Here is an 18,846-nt window from a genome sequence, read left to right as displayed (position 1 = left end):
CAAGGGAGCATAACATGCTTTCCACTGTGCATTCTTCCCAGGGTGATCAAATTGGATAGACATTTCTGAAAGGGCTTTCAAGTACTTTTTTCTGAGTCAGACTGCGCGATTCATTTACATATCCCAGACACAAATGTTTCCTTTGTTGGGAATGAATGTGTCATGCATAGAAGTCGTTAACCCTTGGAAAAAAGGATGTCTGTCATAGCTAATATTTTGAACTTTCATGGTAAGTTACCTCTTTTCAGGAGCCAGCAGTATTTTCAGAAGTTTCCCATCTTAATTCAGTCTTACACTTTTTAGCTCAAATCTGTATTATTCTACAGTTCAATTAAAAACTACAGAAAAGGGACTTCCCTGGTGGTCCAGTGGTTAAAACTCTGTGCTCCCAGTGCAGGGGGCCTGGGTTCGATCCTAGTCAAGGAACTAGATCCCACATCCCGCAACTAAGACCAGGCACAGGCAAATAAATGCACATTAAAAACTGTGGCCATGTGGAATAGCTTAATCATTCAAAGGGCGTGGTTATAACAATAAAAGGCATTCAAATAGATGTATGTGACCGTGTATGTAGGTAATTGCATTCGTGTGTGTAGTTGAATTCATGTATGTAGACAATTGCATTCACACACAGAAACCTCAGTTGCCATGAGTAAGAGTGACACAGTGAGTCATACCCCCAGAACTTAGAAATAAGATTGCCCTCTGAGAGTTAAATGGACATGAACTTGGGCAAACTCCGGGAGGTGGTTGAGGGACAGGGAGGCCTGGCGTGCTGCTGTCCATGGGGTAGCAAAGAGTCGGACACGACTTAGCAACTGAACAGCAACAACTGAATGTTAAAATAAGCCCGTGAGACAGCACAGGAACGTATACAGTGATCATACATGATAGGTAGTATGTCTGTAGTTCAGCAAGATTTCCTTGTGACCTGATTTAGTGTATTAGAACCTACCAAGGCTTGGTCACCCAAAGTAGTATTGAAAAAAAGAGTCACAGAGGCAAAAATACGCAGTGTCCATTCGAACGCTATCCAGAGGAGAGCGATGCTGTGGCCAGGACCTTGGAGCATTGTAGTTGCACTGGCAGGGACGTTGTGTTATGGGGAAGGACGCGGGGAGAGGTAGCCAGCCGTGTATGGCTTTATTGGCAGGATCAACCGAGTGAGGAAATGGATGCAACAGGCGCGCTCAGCCCGATGCCGTTGGATACTTGATTCATCTCATGCCTCTGTCTCGATTCCGCCGCCACCAGTAACCTTCTAATTTTGGTCAAGCTTCTCGTGGAGGTCTGCCAGTGGGGAGAGCGTGCCCTGGTGGCATCAGTGCTGGTCCCGGCCTTTGTGACATTCACCTCGCTCATTGTGAACTGATGAATTGGTCTTCTGGTGTCACACGTCAGTCTTGTGAGCTTCGGCAACGGGAGTCAGCCCTGAGGGATGGCGCGGTTTCAAAGGGCTGATGAAACGGGCTTTCTGAGCCAGGAAAGCTGAGACAGGACTTGGGATGGTCACGGAAGAGGTGGTGGGGAGCTGGACATGGCGAAGGGTAATTGGGAAACTCTGTGTGTGGCTCTTTTACCCCCTACTGTTTCAGTTTCCTTCCATCAAGATGCCTTATTTTTTTATTTCAAGTGATATTTATCAGTTGTGGGTGTGACTGGTCATGGGTGGAAAAAGCAAATGTGACTACATTATGTAGACTATATAGAGTATATTATGTATACATAGTATAGGTGACTATATTATGTATACATAGGTATAGGTGGCTATATTGTATATACATAGTATAGGTGACTATATTATGTAGAGCCCTCTTGGGAGGTGACCCAAGCAACAGCCTCACAAGCTTCGTCTTCCTGGGTTTAAGCATGTGTATTAATTGACTTGGGCTGCTACAACAAAATACCATGGACATGGGAGCTTATGCAACAGATATTTTTCTTAGTTCTGGAAGCTGTAATTGCAAGATCTGGATGCTAACAAAATTGGGTTCAGGTGATTCTTCCTGGCTGGCAGACGGCATTTCCCCAGTCCATGAACCTGGAGGACGAGAACTCTGGTGTCTCTTCCAGTTTTTATAAGACCATTAAGCCCATGAGACTCATGAGAGTCTCCCCGCATGAGCTAAACTATCTCCCCGAGCCCCCACCACCAAGTAACATCACACTGGGGGTTAGGGCCTCAACATCTGAATTTGTGAGGGCAGGAGACACAAGTGTTCGAGGTATAAGAGCATGTATGTTACATACACATGCACAGAATATGTTGATTACTTCAAGTGAAGTCTTTTGGTATAGGTTACTTTGAGACAGTGTCAACTAAGCTCACACTTCTAGTATGAATTAGAAGTCCTAAGAATTGTCTATGCCTTGGAGTAGGAAATGGCAAGCCATTCCATATTCTTCTGCCTGTGGAATCCCACGGACAGAGGAGCCTGGCAGGCTATAATCCATAAGGTCACAAAGAGTCAGACACACTAACACATATTATTAATATGTACTTTTTGTTAAGAAAAAAAATGTTTCCTGGAATAGATAACTTCTAAACTCACGTTACAGACCCCAAATTTGGAATAACTTTTTTTCATAGAGAAAGGGAAATGGAATAATCTACTAGTTGATGAGAAATTAGTAATGCGTGGGACTTCTGGTTATTACCACCTGTGTATCCCACTGTATCCCATTCGACACACATGTGTACTGAAAGCCTGCCGTGTGCACAACCCTGGCTAAGTGTCCTATAACTTGCAGACCGGAGTGCTGCGGTTGTGTTCTAAGTTGCAGTACAATAATGGATGGGACTCTAAAGTCCTTTGGGAAAGTCTTTCCATATAGAACAGTGATCTGCCATCAGTTGTATAATTTTTAAAAAACCTTTCAATCTGGTCTTCTTTTAGTGATTGACAGTCCCCATCAAAAATACCTAATTTCCATGTAATGACTTCTGATGCTGCTACAAGCATGTGCACTGCCCTGGAGGGGGTCTTCATAGTGCCCACCACCATTTCACAGAGGCTTACCTATGAAGAACTAGCTGAACGCCCCACTGTTTTCCATCTGCTGTATCTGCTCAGAGCCTTCATGCCAACAGCAACTCATAACCTCTCCGTGTGGGGGCCTGACATGTGCTCGGTGTCATTGTTTTGTGTTGTGTGGCACATCAGTTAGCAGGTGACCTCTGACTTCTTCCCAGAAACATCCCTTGCTGCTGCTAAGTCGCTTCAGTTGTGTCTGACTCTGTGCGACCCCATAGATGGCAGCCCACCAGGTTCCCTCGTCCCTGGGATTCTCCAGGCAAGAACACTGGAGTGGGTTGCCACCTCCTTCTCCAGTGCATGAAAGTGAAAAGCGAAAGGGAAGTCACTCAGTCGTGTCCCACTCTTTGCAACCCCATGGACTGTGTGCAGCATGCCAGGTTCCCCTGTCCTTCACTATCTCCTGGAGTTTGCTCAAACTCATGTCCATGGAATACTGCTGCTGCTGCTAAGTCGCTTCAGTCGCGTCCGACTCTGTGCGACCCCAGAGACGGCAGCCCACCAGGCTCCCCCGTCCCTGGGATTCTCCAGGCAAGAACACTGGAGTGGGTTGCCACCTCCTTCTCCAATGCATGAAAGTGAAAAGCGAAAGGGAAGTCACTCAGTCGTGTCCGACTCTTAGCGACCCCATGGACTGCAGCCCACCAGGCTCCTCCGTCCGTGGGATTTTCCAGGCAAGAGTACTGGAGTGGGGTGCCAGTGCCTTCCCCGAGAAGCATCCCTTAAGGACTCAGAAATACTGTCTGTAAAAACAGACCAAAATGCTGACTGCAACAGCTCACAGCACTTGTCATCATTCTTCCCTGGCAATATTCTGACCCGTCTTTTTAAGGAACCGTGGCATCTCATCAGCTCTGTGGTGCTGGCATTGCGGCGTGGACACACGTTACCACACAGAACGAGCGCAGGCACACCACGCGCCCTCCAAGAAACCTGTCCAGGAAAAACTCCTGCCCTCCACACTATGTTAGACATTTTGCTTTAAAAGCACCTAATCTGACTCTGGAAAATCTAAGTCTGCATCCTCATTTAGCTGGCCAGTCCCCAGTTGACTATGCCATGTTGGAACCATTTCCAGCTGGATGCAGGTGAGGAAGGCTGGAGTTAGGTTGGCTCTAGTCAGCATACTTCTTGCCATACTGTTCAAATTTATTTTTTTGTGTGTGGAATCAGAAGTCTTTATTTCAAGGTCTCTCACTCTGGTGTCTTTTTTTCCCATTTATTTTTATTTTATATTGGAGTATAGTTGATTAACAATGTGTCAGTTTCAAGTGCACACCTAAGTGATTCAGTTAGACATATACATATGTCTATTCTTTTTCAGGCTCTTTTCCCATGTAGGTTATTACAGAATATTGAGCAGAGTTCCCTGTGCTCTCCAGGAGTTCCTTGTTGGTTATCTGTTTTAAATATAGCAGTGTGTACATGTCCATCCCAAACTTGCCATGCTTTTAAATGCAAGCACTGGGTACATTAGAGTTACCTGGAGCATTTATTAAACCTCAAGATTTCTAGGCTTCAGTTAATACTTACTAAATTCTCTGGGAATCACACCCCACACGCCTCTGCTAGGCAGCTCATGGGGAACGCTGCTTTGAAGTATGTTTATTCTCTCATCCAGCCAATTTTTAACGGGTAATAAAGCTGGGAGATTGTGTTGTGTTTTTTTTTTTTTAATCTGAAAGGTGGTGCTAGTAAATTCTCTGAGCTCAACAGATTCTGAGTATCATCAGAAGCCCCGTAGATAAAGCTGAATGAATACGCCTGAAAACCATGTCTGAGAAGATGGGCATAAGTGAAAATGCCTTTCGGAAGACATTTAAGATAAGAAGCAATGCATGAGAGGTCTACAGATCTAAAGGAGTTGGCTAGACTGGTATTTAAGAGTTAATAAACAGTAAATATGTTCAGTGGAACCCAGAATATAGTTTTGTGAGGCCATTAATACAGAATCCTCCAGGGGCCAGATCAGTCTCAGCTTGGCCTATTCACAATGGCATAAATTAAGAGGTAGGGGGAGATCTATTTACCCTTTACAAAAAGTATTTGCAACTAGGCTTTGTGTTCAGGTATTATAGGTCTTTGTTGTTTTTCCAAATAACTAAAGCATATCACTTTAATATAAATTTAATTTTTAAAACATTCTTTTTCTGGGACCCACTGTCACTCAATTGACTGAGTTTCCTCCCAAATAAACAACCTCTTGCCGCTGTTAGCATTTCAGCAGTCTCATCCTTTGCTGGCAGCTGTCACGTTGCTGGAACCTGTCAAAGCAGTTCCCATTTCAGCTTCTCATCTGCTTTCAGCAGTAGACACAGGTAAGACCAGTGGTTACCCAGATAAACCCTAAACTCTTAAGCATCGTGGTTCCAGTCTCACATTTTCAAATTGAAGCACGCGGGCTTTATGACAGCTTTATTTCCTGTGGTTCAGTGACTCTGTTCTTCCAACTTTAAGAATGTATAACTAGCCACGTCTGCCAGAGTCTATTTTATTCCTGTTCTTTTTGGTGTGTGTATTTAAGTCAGACATTAGCTTTTCATATGCGTTAATCTTAAGATAGAAAGGTCTGCAAAAATAACTTTTGCACTTACCCCTTGGATTGAAGACATTGAAAGTACTTTGTAATTTGTGTTTCAGAGTTAGGTGACTTTAAGGGGGAAATCCATTGGCTTTAAGAGTCTTGCCTATTAATTACCTTTGCACAGAACATTTACTACCATGCCTAGATGGGTATTTCAGTCATGCTCTAAAATTGGATGAAAGTGAAGCACAAGTGAAACCAGTCTGATGAAACGTGGCGTTGAAGGGTGGGGGAAAATATGCCATCAGCATCCTGCAGAGGGGGTGTTGGGTGAAAATAAGTCTGCAGTAGATGAGGGACTTCTCCGTGAAAAACCAGGATAAATTCTTCTCGTGGGTTTTTGAAAGTCAGGGCGAGCCTGTTGATGAGAAACCTCCCCTTCCAGGGTTGCTTGCTCATGCTGCTTTCTCCTGGTGGTAATGGTGTAGTCAGAGCCCCAAGGAAGGAGCTGGAATGAAAAACGGCACGTTTTGAATAATTGCAGTTGCCTCTTTTTCTTCAGGCTTTCCTGATAGCTCAGCTGGTAGAGAATCCATCTGCAGTGCAGGAGACCCTGGTTCAATTCCTGGGTGGGGAACGTTCACCTGGAGAGGGGATAGGATAGCCAAGCGAGATAACTTTCTCTGTGCCAAGAATTCATACTGTCATATTTAGTGGATTTAAAAGAAAATTGCCAGTTTTTGTAAAGAGAGCGCTTAACCTTAAGTTTAGAAAGGAAATCTCGATTGTTGACATGCGATCTTGACCTGTTTGGGAAGTTTGAATGCCGAGTGGTGGCTTTATCATCTGCAGGGTGGACTGTGAGATAGAACTCTTATGCTTTTGTCCCTTAGTGCAATCTATAAATGTGGGCCCTTGGGAATTCTCATTTCTGGGCTTAATATATTACATGTTGCGTGATATTTTATGTTAAGGATCCACAGGAGCTGTGTGACTTTGGGTTTTTCAGCTACTGCAGCTGTTTCCATATCAGTAAAATCAGGATAATGCCCACTTGCTAGGATTTTCGTGAGGCTTAACACTTTGGAAAACACCTTGTATAATAAATGGCCATCTCACAATAAATAATTATTCAGATCATCCCAGGAAGAACGTGACTAATCGGTAATTTTTTTATTTTCATACAATTTTAAAGGTTATTTTCCATTTACAGTTATTCCAAGATATTAGCTATGTTCTCCGTGTTGTACAGTACATCCTTGAGCCTGTCTTACCACCTGTAGTTTGTATCTCCCACTCCCCGACCCATACACTGCCTTCCCTCCCTCCCCACTGGTAACCACAAGATTGTTCTCTATACCTGTGAGCCTGCTAGTTTCACATATTCATGATGCTAAGTGAAATAAGTCAGAGAAAGACAAATGCTATCCCTTATATGTCAAATTTATTCCACATATAAGGGATACCATATGGCATTTGTCTTTCTCTGACTCATTTCATTTAGCATCATGCCCTCCAAGTCCATCCATGGGGCCATGCTGCTGCTGCTGCTGCTGCTAAGTCGCTTCAGTCTTTTGTCAGTTTTGTGTGTCTAAACCTCTCCTTTATCCATTCATCTGTGAGGGAAGTAGTATGCATTTTTAACAATCAGGGATAACTGTCTTTCAGCCCCGCCTGGGGTGAGGGCTCGGCATGGAGGGAGGAAGGAAAGTTAATAGAGGCAATGCTCTGGAATTGACAAGAGCTGGTCAGTTCCTATAAGCAAGTTGGTGGGTGAGTTCTCCCTTGGATACTCCAGAGATGATACAGTCAGCTACCTCCCATTTGCAGAGAAGAGGGCCACTTGGACTAGGTGACCTTGATTTGATTTCCTTTGATGAGAAATGGTGGCCAGGTGATGTGGTGGCCAAAGGCTGTACAGGGGAGGCTACTGGGGAAGGGCAGAGTGCCTGGGAGCACATCTGAGGTCTGCAGAGACTCCCTTCTCCGGATGCTGGCCTCCTGAAGCGCTCACAGCTGGTGGGACAAGCGTGTGGTACAAGTTCTCCTTACTCTCCCCTAAACCTGCCCATAAAGTAACAATGCACCAGGGTCCCTTTTTAAAAACAGAATTCTTTTTTATAAAAAGAATATGTGATTGTTAATTCTAAAGTACTCAGAAAAAAAAGTCTTGAGACTGCAGAGCCAAAGACAGCTGGCTTGTCTTAACTCTGATGCCTGCAGAAATGTGGCCGATGCAAAGCCAGACTCTGAAGGGCCTCTGAGTAAGTTATCCTGTGAAGTGTAACCTGCACTTCGGTGTTTGTTTCTAACTGGGCGGTTTTAATGAAGGGTCATTAAAAAATAGGTTATATGCATGTTCTCCTCCTCCAATGTAGATGATTTTTTAAACATTCTTTTAATATTTTTAAGTGTTCTAATATATTAAATATTAAACATATGAGTCAGTTTATTTTTGTATATGAGCACATACTTTGTATTTTAGTTATACCATGTAATTTGAACGTGCAGATTAATTATGGTGCTGTCAGCGGTGCTCCATCCATATGAATTCTGCCTCCCTGTTCTGCCAGTGGGAGGAAACAGTACAATTACTTGGGAAATCAGGACTGTCTCACCTTTATGGCTGTCAAAATAGTGTAAATTAATGGTACATATGTGCGTGTGCATGCTAAGTAGTGTCCAAATCTGTGCAACCCTGTGGACCGTAGCCTGCCAGGCTCCTCTGTCCATGGGAGTCTCCAGGCAAGTACATAATCACCTTAATCTTTCTCCCAGGTTTGTGCTTAGTCAAAGCCTTATAAATACATTTTAGAGAAAAAAAGGAAAAGCTAAGTTGATTTAGCAAATATTTATATATCTGTAGCCATGAGAGGAATAAGCCTTTATGCCTTATTTTCATTTTATCACCTCCCCTTCTGTTGTCCACTTTCTCCCCAGGCCCAGATTACATCAAACAGAGATTTCAGGAAGGTGTAGATGCTAAAGAAAATCCCGAAGACAAGGTCCCGGAAAAGCCCCCCACACCAAAGGAATCGCCTCACTTCTACCGCAAAGGCACCACACCCCCAGAGTCTCCTGAGCCAAGTCCCAGACAAGGCCGCTCTCCCTCCCCAAAGCCCGCAAGGAAGCAGAACCCCAGTTCAGGGGCGAGACTCAACCAGGACAAACGCAGCGCGGCTGAGGAGAAGGTGACGGCTGCCGTCAACAAGCCCTTGACCTCCAAGGCCCCCCCAAAGGAGGTGGGGGCGGTCGTGCCCTCCTCCAAGTACTCTGGCCGCCACCACATCCCCAACCCCAGTAACGGGGAGCTGCACTCTCAGTACCACGGCTACTACGTGAAACTGAACGCCCCCCAGCACCCTCCGGAGGACACGGAGGAGGAGGAGGGGTTGAGCCAGTCTTCCTCGGCACTGGTGCACAAGCCGTCACCCAACAAGTGGAGTCCCCCTAAATCTGTGACAAAACCAGTTGCCAAAGAAAGCAAAGCTGAGCCAAAAGCTAAGAAGTCTGAACTTGCTATACCAAAGAACCCAGCAAGCAGCGATGTGCGCCCTGCTTTGGAAAAAGAAGCCAATTCAGTAAGTTGTACAAGACGTGGTTCCCTGTCCCTCTGCTCCTCTGGGTTCTTCTGGGTGGCATCAGGGGAGATCAACGCCTTGATGATGACAAGAGGCCCAGGGCTGTGAAGGGTAGCGTTTACTAGCACCAGTAGCCTAGCCACCAGGGGCTCTCTGGGCAGCATTTGCGACCTCCCTCAGGCTTCCTACAGGTGGGCTCACGTGACCGCCTTGTCCCAGCTCCACTTTCACAAGCCTTTACCAGCACGTGGCGGTAAGCTTCATGGGAGCTGTCTTATCAGCTCCAGCTGTGGTAACGAAAAACTATACCTTGAACTGAGCGGTTTAAAAAGCAAATGCTTATTTCTCACAATTCTGGAGGCTCAGTGGTCCCAAGATCAAGGCACCAGCAGATCTGAGGTCTGGTGAAAACCCACTGCCTGGTCCATGGACCACGGGCCACCTTCTCCCTGAGTCCTCACAGGGCTAAGAAAGAGGAAACTAATACCGTCAAAGGGCTCCAACCTCATGACCTGATCACCTCCCAAAGGTCCATCCTCCACGGCTTAGGGCTTTATTGTGTAAATTTGGGGGCAGGGGACACAAACGGGCAGCCTGTAACAACAGCTGACTGCTGGGGCTGGGAAGGAATCATGGGCCTTGGCCCAGAGGCTGGCTGTTGTGCTCTAACCAGAAGGAGAGGTCCACTGCCATTTGCTAAGTTCTTAACTTGCCTTTAGACTCCACCCCACAACAGTCAGCATCTTTTGACAAAACGTCTTTTCTGGTTATTGTGAATTATTCTCATAAATGTTTAGTTTGGATTTTATTTAATAGCCAGGCTTTTCAGAACTACTACTTTCCTGTATAAGATGTGAAAATTTTCAGTTGGTTAAGAAAGTTGCTTTGGTTTTCTAATTCTTTAGAGTGTAAATCTTCCTAAAATTTCAGTTTTCTCACAGATGCTAGTTTTATTATGAGTCTTCACCATTTACTGTTTTTATTATTCAACCAGAAAGCTCTCTGATATCCTTATTCAGTGATTTAAAATTCTATTAAATTGTTCACCTGGTCATATGGCTTTGGAAAAGATTGTAATTTAGGGAAGAAGCCACAGTTGACCCAGTATTGACTAGTAATTTCTGAGACAGATTTGCATAAAGGTGTAGATTAATATTTTGGCCAACAAGAATATAACCATTGGTTTACTTTTGTCTGTTCAGTCTGCTCATAGGTTTAACACTGAAATTCATTTTTCAACTAACTTTTATGTTTGAAATTTCTTAGGTTTATTTTGCTAATATCTATTAACATGGGTTCCCACCTTCTTTAAATTCTCACCTTTTTAATTATCTAAATATAAATTAATCAAATTAACATGATTAACTTTCCAAGAGTCAAGTGCTTATATAGATATGTGGTTTTCAAAACAGTAACTTTGAGACTCACTGTTTAGTAAGCCTTTTTTTAACATTGATATATCAGTATCCTGATACTAAATACGTCTGAATGTTATTACTACTGAATTTGTTAAATGTGATAACCTCTCTTTTGGCTTTCAGCATTTATCCATAGGGTTAGTCAAGTTTCCCATATAAATTGGTATTAGTATGCTTGATTTACAAGAGGAAAATTCAGACAATACAAGGCTATATCGTTTATACCTTTTGGGTACCCATTAGTGGGTTCAGTTGATTTTCAGAACTTCCTAAGAGAAAGTATATTCCCCAGTTTCCCTCACATTAGGTGAGTTACCTAGTTCTTACCTGTAATAAACTGTTACTGATTGGTATGTTTGGTGAATTAGCGCCTTCTTGTTTAGAAACAGCATCTGTTTCGTGGAAGTGCAGAACATTTGGATTCTGGGAGTCAGCCAAGCATCGTGCAGCTCTGCAGGCTGGTCTCTAGGGTTCCCTTGGACACCCCAGAATAGGAGGCGGCCAGCAGCTCTGTACCTCTGTTAGGAGCTGGAAGTCAGGGCCGAATTGGTGCCTGTGTGTGAAGAGTTTAACAATTAATCTTCCCTTCCTTGATAACAGAAAGCTGCCTTTCACACCCCTGATAACTGTTTTTTTCACAAGGAACGTCGCTCAGTCGTGTCCAACTCTTTGCGACCCCGTGGACTGTAGCCTACCAGGCTCCTCTGTCCATGGGATTTTCCAGGCAATAGTACTGGAGTAGATTGCCATTTCCTTCTCCAGCGGATCTTCCCGACCCAGGGATGAAACCCGGGTGTCCTGCATTGTAGACAGACGCTTTACCATCTGAGCCATCAGGGAAGTCCTCTTCACAAGGAGTTAGGAAAGTGACAGAATCATCCTGAAGGTAGTCAGTGAATGACCTTTAAAACAAAAGAGCGCTACATACAATTTTGAAATTAAGACAGTGTATAAGTTGCAAGTTTACAAATAACAACTTGGAAACTCGTGGAAACATTCACACTAAAGCAGACATTAGGGGGGAAACCAGACTGAGTTCCTCTTTGTGAGACAGTGTGAGAGGTCCACTTTGAATCAGAATCACCAAGCAATTTGCAGAATTGTAGTCAGCCAACTTACTGAGAGTGTAGGCTACTAGCTAAGGGTGTGGCCACTTATGCCAGACACCATAGGTTCAGATCCCAGCTGTGTTACTTACCAGCTCTTTGACTTTTAGGCAAGTTTCTTAACCTGCTCTGACTTAGTTTCTTCATCTGTACCTATATCAAGCTTTGTGAAGATTAATATCAGTGGTTGTGAGTTGATAACTTGTAAAGGTCTTAGTTCCTTGCATAGGGTAGGTATTCAGAAAGCATTGACTATTATTAAGTTCACCTCAACACTAGTTGGAGCATAAACGGTTCCTATGTATTTTCCAATAGATTTTGATCCCTCCTCAGGATCACCCTGGGTATTGATTCCTAGAAATAGAGAGAATCTTCGGGGACACAGGCTAACACTGGGAGAAGGGGAGCCATAACAAGGATTACTTTACAGCCTTCCTCCAGTCTGTGACTCCTGTGGGCAGTGGCTGCATGTGGACTCATGTCCCAGGAAAGTACATTCTGTGTGATGCCAAGATTTTTGTAGGATTTTTGCAATATGGCAACTTGAGAACCTTATGATCAAAGAGACTTGTGAGTGGTCTTCTAGTTAGGAGACTCAACTCCTGAGAACAACCCACACTTTTCTCTTAGCAGTTACACTGATCAGCTTCCAAGTTTGAGATTTACCCAACCTTTCTTCTGAATTGTTAAAAAACCTAAGGCAGCCATGTCAGATCAGGTCTGAATCACACACACAGTAAACACATATAATTAACTTTTGCCCTTTTCATGTTTTTGGAAAAGCTTGAAGTTTAGCAAATTGTACTAACTCTTCAGAAAATTCTTCATAATTTTAAATGAGTGATAGTCTCTTGAAGAAAAAACTCCTTGAGTTAGAATTTCTTTCCATAGTTTGACTTCCTGCACTTTAGTTTCTAACTGCCTGAAAGTGTCTTCTAATCAAGACTTGTACTGTGCCCTGCCCCAACAGCTTCTTGTATTACATCTGTCTCAGTCAGTCTTCAAAAGCAAGACTGACTTTTTTTCTTTTTGCTATTTTAAGCTACAGCTGGCCACTGCAGTCATATTTATGAGACTTCACCTTAAAGCTTTACACTCTGTACCCAGCCCAGGTGTCTGACGAACACAGAGGTCATGTCTTGATATCCACCTGTTAAACATAGTGTCCCAGAATTTATTTTTTTTACCTGGCTGTTTGAGCCTTTTATTGCCAGTTTACTCTTATCTAAACTGAGTCATCTTTAAAAATACCTTTGTAAGTGGAGCTATACTGGTAGGATAAATATATGTGTATATTAGAATATATATGGAAGAAATACTTACTCAATAGAAATTATGTCTGTATAAATATACACAAACCCAAAATACTAACCAATTCAAAAAGTTAGATAAATTCATGGAACCGTTTAAGGACTCAGAGTGGGAGTGAAAGGTCCAGGCACACCTTTACTGAAAGTACTTTCTCTATCATTCTGCTTTCTCAGGGTCCCCTGTAAGTCACTGGACTTTGCATCATATTGGTTTGACGTTACTTTCCCTGTCTTCTTTCATTATCACTCACTGTCTTGAGGAATTATGAAATGAAATCCACTAATCCAAAAGAGTTGAAAGGATCCCAGAATTCTTAACACATTCCTAAGAAAATCTAAACACATTCAGTGAGCAAAGTCTATTCAGTATGTATATTAATAGCATTTCCGTAATCTCCGGCCTAACTAATAATGTTGAAAGATCATCAATTATTTTCTGAGTTCTAACACATTATTTGTGTGTTCTAAGTTAACCATAAATGAGTTACACAGGTTAGTACTCTCCTATTAATTTAGAACACAACTATTCTAAAAGACCCATTGATCATTATCAAGAACCGATGTTTTTCTGATACTATGGGATATCGATGAAAATGCCATGTTAAAGTTGTTGATGGTAAATTATTTTTAAACTACGGCCTGTGACTTTAATAGAGATGAAGGACATGTAGTTCTGAAGTGAACAGACCAAAGGTGTTTAATCTCAGTTCTAATTCATTCAAACTGGCTGAGTAACCTTGGGCAAGACACTTACCTTTTTGGAGGTTGGTAAAAGGGAACTAATAATCACTGTGAGGAATTATTTTCCTCCCTTGGAGTTTAGGAACTAGGCTTTTTCTTGTAAGAATCCCTCTATAACACCCATTTTTATTCCTCCTCTCTGTCACCCTGATTTTATGAATCACCCTGTTCTTCATTTAATACAGTGAATATATCTGTTCAGCCACCACATCTATAGTACTTGGAAAAGTGGAAGGTGGGTTCTCATTAAATACTGGTTGTCTGGATGAACTGGACAGCCCTTAAGTGTGGGTACACAGTGGTGAACAAGGAGGACCCCTGTGGGACTCAGTCTAGGGGAAAAGATGGCAGTTAACAAGAAAGGGCAGTAAGGTGTGAAGTGTTAGGACACAGAAAGAGGAGGCACTCTGACCTCTACCAGGGAGGATGTGGCCTCATCCAGAAAAGAGGCCTCCTTGAAGGACACAGGATTCAAGCCCTGGACCCTGTGAGATGAGCACTAACCAATGGCAGTTCCAGCCTCCCTTACTCACTGACCACCCCCCACAAACCACATCATTATAGCATCTGAAGACTGACACAGTTTCACCGTAGTGTACAACTCTTGCCTCGTCCATAAAATGAGAATAAAACTACCTACCCCACCTCCCTTATAAGGCAAGTTTTAGAGCACTTTTAATGCTACTTAAGAATTAGACACTATTTTAATAGTTAATACCAAGAATGCCTCTTTATGATAAAGATAGCCAAACATAATCAGATATAAACAGATGGGTCATAGAGCAGTTTTGTTTTGTTTTTTATTTAAAAAAAGTAAATTTGGGGCGCTTTAGACTGTGTGGTATTTATTATAGTGGTACTTACCAAAATAGGATTCTGTGATTTGTTAAAATATAACTTGATTTCTGAAATGCTGTGGGTGTGAGCAGAGAAATTAAAAATTAGATCTTGCACAGTAATTTACGAAAGGTTCAACTTCCCACTTGCAGTTTTTACATTAAGAAAAGGATGGTATCCAAAAAGAAAACCAGGAAAAACAAGAGTCAAAGAACCTCCTCCTGAGTTTTTCCTGAACTTTGCCGGAGCAGCCTCACCATCCTTCAGATTTCACTCTCCTGTTTCCAGCTGCCTTGATGAGGAAATGATTTCTTCCTAGTCCAAATTGCTGCTAAGTCGCTTCAGTCATGTCCAACTCTGCGACCCCATAGACGGCAGCCCACCAGGCTCCTCTGTCCCTGGGATTCTCCAGGCAAGAACACTGGAGTGGGTTGCCATTTCCTTCTCCAATGCATGAAAGTGAAAAGTGAAAGTGAAGTCACTCAGTCGTGTCTGACTCTTCGCGACCCCATGGACTGCAGCCTACCAGGCTCCTCTGCCTATGGGGTTTTCCAGGCAAGAGTACTGGAGTGGGTTGCCACTGCCTTCTCCGAGTCCAGATTATACCCCACCTAACAAAAACACATCTCTAATTCCCATCAGTTTTAAACCCATTATGGTGAGCTGTGTCTCACCCAGACTGTTGCCCAGTGTTTTAAGGTGAAGTCAGTTATTTTTTAAGTCATTTTTTAGGTTTAATCAATACTAGGTTCATTTTGTATGAAAGCTCAGAGATGACTCCATCTAAACACAGCATAGCTATTTTTAGTTTATACCTTTTAGAACTGCTGTCGTTATTCATGCTTTATTTGCTGCAACTGTGTTGTTGTTGTTATTCACACACTAAGTTACGTCCAGTTCTTTGCAGCCCCTTTGGATGGCAGCATGCCAGGCTTCCTTGTCCTTCACTGTCCACTGGAGTTTGCTCAGACTCATGTCCATTGAGTTAGTGATGCTATCTAACCATCTCATCCTCTCCCAGCCTCTTTTCCTCCTGCCCTCAATCTTTCCCAACGTGAGGGCCTTTTCCAATGAGTCAACTCTTCACATCAGGTGGCCAAAGTATTGAAATTTCAACATCAGTCCTTCCAAATGAATATTCAGGGATGATTTCCTTTAGGATTGACTGGTTTGATCTCCTTGCTGTCCAAGGGACTCTCAAGAGTCTTCTCCAGCACCACAGTTTGAAAGCATCAATTCTTAGGCACTCAGCCTTCTTTATGGTCCAACTCACACCTGTACATGACTGCTAGGAAAACCGTAACTTTGACTATATGGACCTGCAACTGTGTTGTGTCTTTTTAAGTATTTTTGGTAATTGGTTTTGTGAGCTAATTTAACTATTGCTATTAACATGGAAAGGTGACACTTAGAGTTTTCTGTTTCGTTCTGTTTCATTTCCAGGGCCCTAATTCAATCATGATCATCCTCGTCATGCTGTTGAATATCGGGTTGGCCATTCTTTTTGTTCACTTTCTAACTTGATTGGAATTAGGAAAGGTAAGAATAGCCTTAATTTCTATATAAAATCACAATCTATCACATTCTTTTCCCCTATTCAGATTTACATTTTTTTTAACAACCGTGCATTGTCCTTCAATTTAATTTTGGCTGCGCCTGAATATGATTCAACATAGTTACTTAATGATATCACTGTTTTGACCCTTCGGTGAAGTCATGACAACTAGTGGTGTGAGCCCACGGTCCTCTGCAGTGGTGTCATCAGCCCTTTAAATGGCACACTCCAGGCAGACTCAGACACAGGGAAGGAGGCTTGGAATTAGGATGGGCTCACGAGAGAGAGAGAGAGAAAGATGGAAAATTCAACCGGAGGACCTGTCCAGTCCCCCTGGGAAGGCGTTGTGGCTGTGGGGTCCTCTGGGAGCTGAAGCAGGCAACCATGTTGGAGAGCAAAACTTAATAATCATTCTTTCTTAACATCTGCTGAAGCAGCCCCATCCGGCGAAGTTCTTGGCATTGGCTACTCCATCTGTCCTAGCAGAGTGTGACTAAACTGGAGATGTATGGAGCTGCTTTTTTTTTTTTTTTTTGATGGAAGTCAACAGCTGCCTTACTATTTTACCATCTGACGTTGCTAGTAGGGAGCTGGGGAAACAAACGACCGCCCTAGGAATGCGGTCGGAGGATTGTGTTGCTGCGGCCATGGTTCCAACATTCACTCCTGTCTCAGTAGAGGAAGTAGGCAGCAGCATCACTCACCAGTCTTATGCCACGACCTGCTGCTTTCTCATCTCCTGGAACGTCCCGGGAGAGAAGGTTTTGTCGGCTTGTGCACGGTTCTGTTCATTTCTGCTGTTTACTTAAATCTGATGTGTGGTCACCTGCAGCGTGCGGTCCTGGCCGGAGGAAGCACACGTGTCACATCTCGAGGAAAAGAAAACAACAGAATTCTAGAGAAGATGTGTTTATTTTGATAGCAATACATCATTCTTCATGTCATTTTTAGTCTTCCTAAACCTGTAAAAGGCTATTTAAAATTTAGCAATTTGAAGGCATTATACCTAAGAAATCACTTAAACATTTTTAAAGCTACTGAGATGAATTTATTTATGCACTTCGGAGGTGCTAAATTTTAAAAGCTGAAAGACAACAGAAGTCTAAGAAGTGTAGTCAAAATGTTGCATGGGTTGCAGTAATCAGTGTTTAAAGGATTCAGTTTCATTGCTGACGTACTTTACCAACCAAATAAAATCTTGTCAGTGGCTATGTTAATTCCCATGAAAGTTAAGCAAGATGCTATTAATAACTGCTCCTCTTTTTTTTTCCCCCCCAACTTACAAATTTTCGTTGAATACATTCAGGTAGAGCATAAAGCTTCGTTCAATCAGTGCTTCTCAATTTTATGCCTTTCATGTTTTTCATAGTCCTTTTGTAATTTTATTTCACACTTTAAAGGCGTAGACAATTTTTAAGTATCTGTCTTTTGCAGTCCTTTGTTATTCTGACATAAACTGATTTTTTTGCTGTTTTATAATTTATTCTTTATTACTCAGAAGCATGCTTATTTAGAGAAACTATGTGGGCTTTATATAATTATTTAAAAAGAAAATCAGGAGAGGAAAGTTGTCCGTTTAATCTTGGTAAAACATTGAGGAGAGGGAGCTATTCCTAAGTATTTTCACGATCTGCATGGTGTAATCAGATTCTTCTTACCTTATTTGCTACCATTTCGATGCAGAAGAGAGAAGTCCTATGTTAGCACAGATGTGGAGTGAGTGTCACCTGCAGGGCAGTAACCCAGTGGTGTTTTTTGCAGAAGTGCAATATGTTGAAACTCCTGGGTGTGACCGATATGGAATAAAGAAGAAAGCAGAAAGAGAGCAAATGAAAATTACATCTTGTATATTTATTTTTTACATTTTCCTTTGACTTTTAAATCTAGGAAGTACGTTTTTACCCAAGAAACGTTTCAGTTCCTGTGTCGATCTCCATACTCTCACTGCTCCTTCCTAACCCCATAGCTCTTGATGCTGGGAAAGCTGATTTTTTTTTAAAAAAAAATGAAATAAAATATTTAATCGTAAGTGTTTATTTCAAATGTGTAATGCTTTGGAAGTAATGGGTAACAGATAATAAAGGATATGTTTATAAAGTGAGCATGTTGGTTCCATTTATAAATATATGTATGATTTATAAGCTTTTTTAAAACAAAGCTCAAATTGTTGGTATTTTTCTAAAATGTGCACAGCTGTATTTTACATGAAAGGCTCTTTCTAATGGGTTGTTATACTGTACTCTACATTTTGGACAGCATATGAAGTCTGCCAATGTACTTAATAAAACATGACTTTGTTTATTTAAAGTTTCTTGCTGTGAAAAAGAACTCCCTACCTGCGAGTTCCGTTATTTATAATCCTTGAAACCAAAATGTATAATGTACAGTTTTCACAACTGTATCTGCTCTAATAAAAAGTTGGTTATTAATAAAGTTGCAGGTGTGTTTCCTTTAAGAGTAAATTACTGTCTTGAGTTATGTGGAATTTTTTGATGGTGTTGAAAGAAAAATCTGCTGAAAAATTAATAATAGAAATGAGGGGCACGCAGCACAGTGCTCAAAGAATCCACCTAGCAGAAAGTTACAGTGCTGCACCATTATTTTTTTCTATGTTTCTTTCACCTTGGGCCTTTCAAGTAATTTTGCAAAATAAGATTCTTGGCTCTGCTCTTTGCCTCCATTGTGTATGTGCTCAGTCATGTCCAACTCTTTGCAACCCTATGGACTGTAGCCCCCCAG

At 42.3% G+C, this 18,846-nt stretch overlaps 1 protein-coding gene across 6 annotated transcripts in view; it reads left to right on the top strand.

The window, feature by feature from the left end:
* Window positions 1–18,540, top strand: part of JPH1 (junctophilin 1) — an 88,129-nt gene extending 69,589 nt beyond the window's left edge. The window contains exons 4-6 of one of the 6 annotated variants that reach the window (XM_069601049.1): window positions 8,500–9,140; window positions 15,996–16,091; window positions 17,869–18,540. In XM_069601049.1, the coding sequence (XP_069457150.1) occupies window positions 8,500–9,140; window positions 15,996–16,076 (722 nt within the window). In that variant the 3' untranslated portion in view covers window positions 16,077–16,091; window positions 17,869–18,540. Of the gene's footprint in view, window positions 1–8,499; window positions 9,141–15,995; window positions 16,092–16,228 lie in introns of all 6 variants that reach the window. The other 5 variants (XM_069601047.1, XM_069601045.1, XM_069601046.1 and 2 more) reach the window with 5 other exon arrangements.
* Window positions 18,541–18,846: the final 306 nt, after the last annotated feature.

The sequence above is a fragment of the Ovis canadensis genome, chromosome 9, assembly GCF_042477335.2.
Source record: "Ovis canadensis isolate MfBH-ARS-UI-01 breed Bighorn chromosome 9, ARS-UI_OviCan_v2, whole genome shotgun sequence".
NCBI lineage: Eukaryota > Metazoa > Chordata > Mammalia > Artiodactyla > Bovidae > Ovis > Ovis canadensis.
The sequence above is the reverse complement of the archived record's forward strand: the minus strand, read 5'-3'. Positions and strand labels throughout refer to the sequence as shown.